This window comes from Halyomorpha halys, unplaced genomic scaffold (genome assembly GCF_000696795.3).
Source record: "Halyomorpha halys isolate HHAL.00 unplaced genomic scaffold, Hhal_1.1 Scaffold100.1, whole genome shotgun sequence".
Classification (NCBI taxonomy): Eukaryota; Metazoa; Arthropoda; class Insecta; order Hemiptera; family Pentatomidae; genus Halyomorpha; species Halyomorpha halys.
Genome location: NW_027112088.1, coordinates 208,734 through 215,784, shown reverse-complemented (window position 1 = coordinate 215,784; position 7,051 = coordinate 208,734). Strand labels below are relative to the sequence as shown.

Here is a 7,051-nt window from a genome sequence, read left to right as displayed (position 1 = left end):
GGAGATTATGAATCTGATGATGAGGAAGGAGATTATGAATCTGATGATGAGGAAGATGATAATGATGAAGAAACCTCTATACAGTTTTATTGCCCAATGTGTCCTTTCACAACACTCAGTCGAAAAGGTTATCAGCAACATTCGATCAGCAAACATCCTGATAACATCTTTAATTGTTCCTTCAAAAATTGTAATTATGAAACTAAACTATTTTGGAGTTTAATACAACACACCCTTGACAAACACCTCTCCAATACATTTTTGATATGTGACTGTTATTTATGTGAGAATTCATATTCCAACATACATTCTTTAATTCAGCATCTCCGTGACAAACACCAAATTGTTCGTTCTTGCAGTCTTTGTAATGTTTATGTAGATGATTTATCAGACCACATTTTGTCCAACCGAAACCATTCTCATTATGTTTTTTCATGTAAAATTTGTGATGAAGAGTATAGTGAAAAATATAAGTTGATTAATCATATATCAAATAAACATGTATATATTACACCATTATTAAGAAGGTTGTGTTATGGTATTTAATTTTTTTTTAAATGTTTAATAACTCCTATCAGTTATTTATTTCACTTGTTATACATTTTTGAATAGGCAAATATTTTTGGCTATATTTAGATATATTTTATTTAATTTCATTATGATCCAATCAAATTTTATTATAATTTATACGGTATTCATCATGTAAGCATATTGAATTGTTATTAATTGAATATTCAATAAAAGATTTTATTCTAATGAATGCTATCTCATGTATATCATTTACTGAAATGTAGGTATGTGAATTCAGGGGGTCAAGTAAGAGGTTGGTTGGTCAAATGCAGTATGTATATCAAAATAAGCTTAGTTGAGAGTGATCAGCAATAGGAGGAATTCTCCTGTATCCTGATCAGGAATTGTATTTTGATCTTCAAGGATGTCAGGGAAGGATTTAGACAGTCAGTGGGCTCTGAACGGTCTACCCAATCTTGATTGTTTTTTCTTTCATACCTTGAATACAAATTTTTAAACGCAAATAGGTGGGAACAGATGGGTCCTTGATCATGAAGCCATTTGTAGCTGCTGCTATGTAGAACCATGGTTAAGTACATGAAGCTGGAAATCCTTACTGGCTATCTGTGCTGGCACAAATAAATATTTTTACTTATATAATTTATGAGGAGAAGATGGTTGAGGGTGCGGTCAATGATAAACACAAATAAGTTGGATTAACCTATTTTATTGTGCCATATAATTTATTAATTATAAATATAATTATATTATATTTATAATTAAGATCATAAATATAATTTATGAATTATTTGGAGTGACAAATGACTTTAAGTCTGGTGTGTAATTTTTTTTTTATGAAAATTACTATTTAAGGGTTTTAGAGAAAGCTAAAAACAAATCAGATCCCACCCCCTTTTTAACATTTCAGGACTTATGGTTTTTTTTAAGTTTAACTTATTAGGCATAATTGACAACATTGTTGTGTTATCCACACAAAAAAATGGTTTATATATTTTATTAATCCACTATGCCATAGTCATGAAATATTTTTGCTGGGAGAAAAAGTTAGATACTTGTCTTTTGCCTCTACAAAAAATGGTACAAATCAGACCTACATTAACAGATTAGAACAGGAAATATATAATAAAAGGCATGGGAAGTTTTTCTTTATTTGAAACAGCTTATTCTTCATAGTAAAGGAAGAATATCTCAAAGTGATTGATATGGGCTTAGAGAGGGTAAATTCAGCTTTTCAACAGTAATGATATGGGACCCTCTTAATGGCTAAGTGGAATGTACATTTTGAATAAAAGTTTAGTAAAATTTAAAGAGGTGATGATCAGGTCTGTCCAAAATTGGTGTTCTTAAAGATCACATGGTAAGTGTTTGTAAATGATATATCTATTAATGGAATTACCTATCGTTTATTGTAGCCACCAGCTCATAAATTATGAAACAGCTTTGAAACTCTGATAAGTAATCAATTTGATATCAAGGATCCTAAAAATCAAATCTTTGGACAGTGGTTACTCTTGCCTTAAACATTCCGGGTGAACATCCCATGACAGTTTATCAGGTACTCCATTCCTGATTGCTAAGTGGATATCGATCAATCCAGAACTACATGTAAAATTTTACCACAGTTTGTCGGAAGCGGGAGTTAGGTATGTATAGGTATTAATTCTATTCAATCTTTAATGTTACTTCGTAGGAATACCCTCTTTCCTGAAACAAAAGAATTTCTTTTCGCTATATAATACCAGGTGACAGCTACGAAGACACAGGCGCCGTATACGTGAAGAAGCCATTGCACAATATGCAAATGTAGTAGAAATAGGTGTGCCATCGGATGACAACCTTCATACGGTCGTTACTGAAAAAATCAGGAACTAAGTGAAGAACTCGAGCAACTATAAACTTGAGAGATTCAGGATGCTGCCGATGATTATCTCCGCTAATGGTTTGACCCTGGATATTATACTTCAAAGCATCAAGAACCTGGATATTCCCTTAAATATCCTGAAACAGATGCAAAAAGCTGTGTTGCTCTAGACTCCTAGCTTCGTTAGAAAATGTCTAGCCTCACCCTTGCCATATTAGACAAATGTCGGTAATACAGGAAAACAATAGTTAAAATGCCAAAGCACTTTAGATACTTGTGGCTGTTATACAATAAGATTGGACCCTCTTGTCTGTTTCTGAAACCCTTATAGCGGGTACGCTCTGCGCAAAAGTTTATAGATAGGCCCGGGACACTCCACAGATCATACATATAGTCCAAGAAGAGACAAAAATAAGTTATTTTATCCCAGTTTTTATTACTTTAATGAAAACCATATACAGAAAAAATTATGATTCTGCCAACAATGATAATTTGATATGTGATATTCGACAAAATAAATCTACAGATATTAATTTTTAATTGTTTGGTAAAAACGTTTGGGATTTGTAGAAAACTACACATAAGAAACAATTTGATACAGATGTTCCTTAGCATTCAGACAGAAGTTTGTAGAATGTACTATAATGTTGTTTGTAACGTTTATCTTCGTAGTTAAGGCGGTTTCCATGATATTCACCAAAATAACATTGATTTTTTGTTGTTTGTAAAAAATATTGTTTGTTGTAAAACTGTATGGCGGGAACTATTGAACGTAAAGATATCTATTAGGCCTTACAGTTGAGAAAATTTCCTCTACTTGTTGTAAAACCTAGTTATAAACTAAGTCTGTTCCAACCAGTGCTGTTGATTTACACGACCGAAAAATATCTGCTTAGCGCCTTAAAAATACATTTACCCATTAAACACCCGCCACTTTACCTGCTCTTGTAGAATCGATATAACTGTAGCTGTATGATTGTTCTGCGGCATTAGCTCTGACGTGATAGTTGATAGTACAGGTGATACAATGAAGCAACTGTCTCGTTAAGATACGATAAGATAAGATATGATACTTTATATATTAACAGTGAACTATCGTACACTTGTCTTTATTGCGACCAAAGTCTATGCCACTATCATTGTGTAACTGTATGATAGTTACAGTCACGACAGCATTCACTGCGACAACAGTATTGAAGAACTTGGTCCGACGTGAAAGTTGATTGTACAAGTAATGTCAGTGGACTAACAGTCGCGTTAACTGCCTCGTTTAACTGTCATATGCATACCCTTAAGAGCGAACTATCGCAACAGATTAACCTTATCAAATATAAAGAGGATAGTAGGGAAAACATCAATTTATGTATTGTTTCCATTATTATTTCTAATCTTGAAATTAATTCTATTCAGTTTTTATTTACCTTATCAGTTATGCTGTTGGACGGTAACTCGAAGAAAAAATTGTATCAGCCTCAGGCCCAAAAGATAATTCGCCCTGGGCCCCAAACATAACATCCCCGGACCCAAAAAATTATATTCATCCTATCTCGCAAAATAAATCAATTCTAGAACCCAAATGGTCTGGGTACGCCTATGTCCAAAAATTCAATATCTTAGGAAAAATAATAACTTGTTAACAATAGCAATTCTGGTTAACAAATCAGCATTCTCATTTCCAAGTATGCCAGTGCCCGGCACCTATTCAATGTTAATTTTATTGTGACATGAGAGTTTGTTCGGTGCTGCATTGCAGTCTTTCAGAATGAATTTCCGCTCTTGGAGAATGTGTGATATTGTTATAACTGCAACTGTCTGATTGTTGCAGTCATGACTGTAGCTAAAATCTGGTGTAAAAGTTGATAGTAAAACTAATGTGATGTTAACTATCACAGGTATAGGCCTAGACAATGAAAAATCTTAGTTTCAGTGATTGCAGAAAAATTTGCAGCCGCTACCATGGTGTGTGTAGCTGTTTGATATTTACAGTAATGTCACACTGGGTCTGATGTGATAGTTGATAGAAAAAGTAATGTAAGTGGACTAACAGTCACGTTTAACTGTTATATGTATACGCCTTGAAAGTGAACTGTCGCAACATATCAACCTTACCAAGTGCAATGATGATAGGTGGAAAAACATTGGCCCAAAAATCTTAAATATTAATTAAATCAGCCCTGGACCCCAAAAATGAATCCGCTCCGGGCCCTAAATAAAAATCCGACTCGGCCCTCCCACCCAATTCCTATTTCTTATTAGTAGCCCTGATGAAGGGTAGAAATTCTGGCCGAAACTTTGGTACTATTAAAAAATTTGTTCAACCAATAAGTTATTTGTGTTATTTCTGACCGCACCTCCAACCATCTTCTCTTCATATATATTATCCACGGTCAACTATATTTTCATCATCAGGAAAAATAATTACTTGTTAGTAATAGAAAAAGTGGCTAAGGATTAACAAAAAAATATATAATTATGAGAGATAGTTGGCCGTGGATGATGAACGAGGAGATGGTTGGGGTGCGGTCAATGATAAACACAAATAAGTTGGATTAACCTATTTTAATGTGCTAACGTTTCGGCTAGAGTTTCTAGCCTTCTTCAGGGCTGTTCGCTGGAAAATCAAACGCCTAATCAAAAAATATATAGTTGAAGTCTAAAGTGCATACATACATATAACGTAAACCGGAAATCCCCGATCCACGCTACGCTGAAAAAGACAAACACGAAAAAATACCCACATCTGCTGCACTGGTACAGAGTAGTCATACTCGCTGTACAGTTTTTTGGAGGCAAAACCTCATACTACGCATGCTCCGTAGTCATAAGCGGTAGAACAGACTTAATGAACCCCGATAAAAATAGCCCACATTTTTAAAAAAAAATTAAATGAATTAATAATTATTCTTAATTTCTGGAACAGCCGGCAGAATAAATGTTTACCTCAGCTCCTATAAAGTGAGGTAAACAATTACCGCCGCCAGTTTCTATTCCCTCTTATCCTGCTTGGCATAGCCATCAATTTCGACTCTCAACTGTATATATTTTTCATTTAAGTAATCACAAATTGGGGTGAAATAAATTCTATTTTATCTTAATCTTCTCGGACTATATGGTGTAGTGTTACCCAATGCATCTCAGCTGTTTATGTAACAAGTTTAATGGATGAAAAAAACTGCATTTATCTGTTGAGGCTAATCCAAGGACATCTATTTTTAAATTAGAAATATATTTATTTGCTGACCATTCTAGTTCTCTCTTGTTGTTCTTTGCTTACCTTCTTTTATATGTGAACACTTATTTGGTTTTGAGCATTGTTCAACAGCTACATATATATTTCATCTTAACTATTTGGTTAGTAAGAATGGCCCACATAGTAAGAAAATCACCTCATTATAGAAGGGGATTTCATTCCATATGCAATGTATGTAATGCTCAACTCAGTCAAGAGGATGTTGTAACACATCTGACAAATTCACATTGTAACAAACATTTTTACCAGTGCCATTTATGTAGAAATTATGCCGGATCAAGTAGATCTAGTCTATTTCAACATCAGAAAGATGTACATAATGTAAGTAATTATTACTTAGCTTGTCCAATATGTAAGCATTTCTGTTCACCACTGGAGGAAGAGGTTACGACTCATTTAGTCAATGTTCACTTTAGGTCAGAAGCTAACTTCAAAGAAATTCACTCTCACTTTGTTTGTGTGTTTCCTAATTGTCAAACTGTTTGCCAAAATTCGATGGATCTCTTTAAGCATTACATAGGTCATCACTTCCCTAAACTTGTTTTGATGTATAGCTGTTCAGAATGTGATTATCTGTTTCCAAAAGTTAACTCATTAAACCAACACAAATGGGACAAGCATGGTATGGAAGTAGATGATGAAGATGAAGACGAAGAGACCTTAGTTGACTTTCAGTGCCCAATGTGTTCTTTTACATCATTCAATCGAAAAGATTATAAGCAACATTTGGTTAGCAAACATTATGATTACATCTTTAATTGCTCATTCGAAAATTGCAATTATAAAACTAAACTATTTTGGAGTTTAATGCAACATACCCTCGGCAAACACCTCTCCAATACATTTTTGAAGTATGACTGTTATGTATGTGAGGAAAATTCATATTCCAACATACATTCTTTAATTCAGCATCTCCGTGATAAACACCAAATTGATCGCTTTTGCAGTCTTTGCAATGTTTATGTAAATGATTTATCAGACCACATTTTGTCTGAACCAGATCATTCTTATGAAATTTTTGAATGTACGATATGTAATGAAGAGTATGAAGAAAAAGATGAATTGATTGATCATCTATCAGATAAACATGTACATATCACACCGTTATTAAGAAGAGTGTGTTATGGTGATTAATTTTAATGTTATTCAACATGCTGAATAACTCCGTGCAGTTACTTTTTTTAATTCTTTCTTAAAAGAGGACCTTCAATGGTTGGTTATATTAATTATTTAATTTCATTATATTACAATTAAATTGTATTATCACCCATATTATATATTTTTTTATTTCTAGTGTCTATAAATAAATAGTTACCATTAAAAAAAATGTAAGCTTGTCAATGATAACAGCTGTAATTTTTTGGTTATTTAATTAAAGATAAAATTATAATAAACGCTCTACTGTATAT

General features: G+C 33.3%; 2 protein-coding genes across 2 annotated transcripts in view; both read left to right on the top strand.

Annotated features, from left to right (window-relative positions):
- Positions 1 to 678, top strand: part of LOC136796407 (zinc finger protein 551-like) — a gene marked incomplete in the record, with an annotated part of 3,888 nt that extends 3,210 nt beyond the window's left edge. Inside the window, 1 exon segment of the mRNA XM_067050057.1 lies at positions 1 to 678. Coding sequence (XP_066906158.1) covers positions 1 to 546 — 546 coding nt within the window.
- Positions 679 to 5,753: 5,075 nt separating this feature from the next.
- Positions 5,754 to 6,776, top strand: LOC106677444 (zinc finger protein 142). Its single transcript, XM_014415380.1, has one exon. It carries the CDS (start codon positions 5,754 to 5,756, stop codon positions 6,774 to 6,776), a length of 1,023 nt encoding a protein of 340 aa, XP_014270866.1.
- The last annotated feature ends 275 nt before the right edge of the window (positions 6,777 to 7,051 follow it).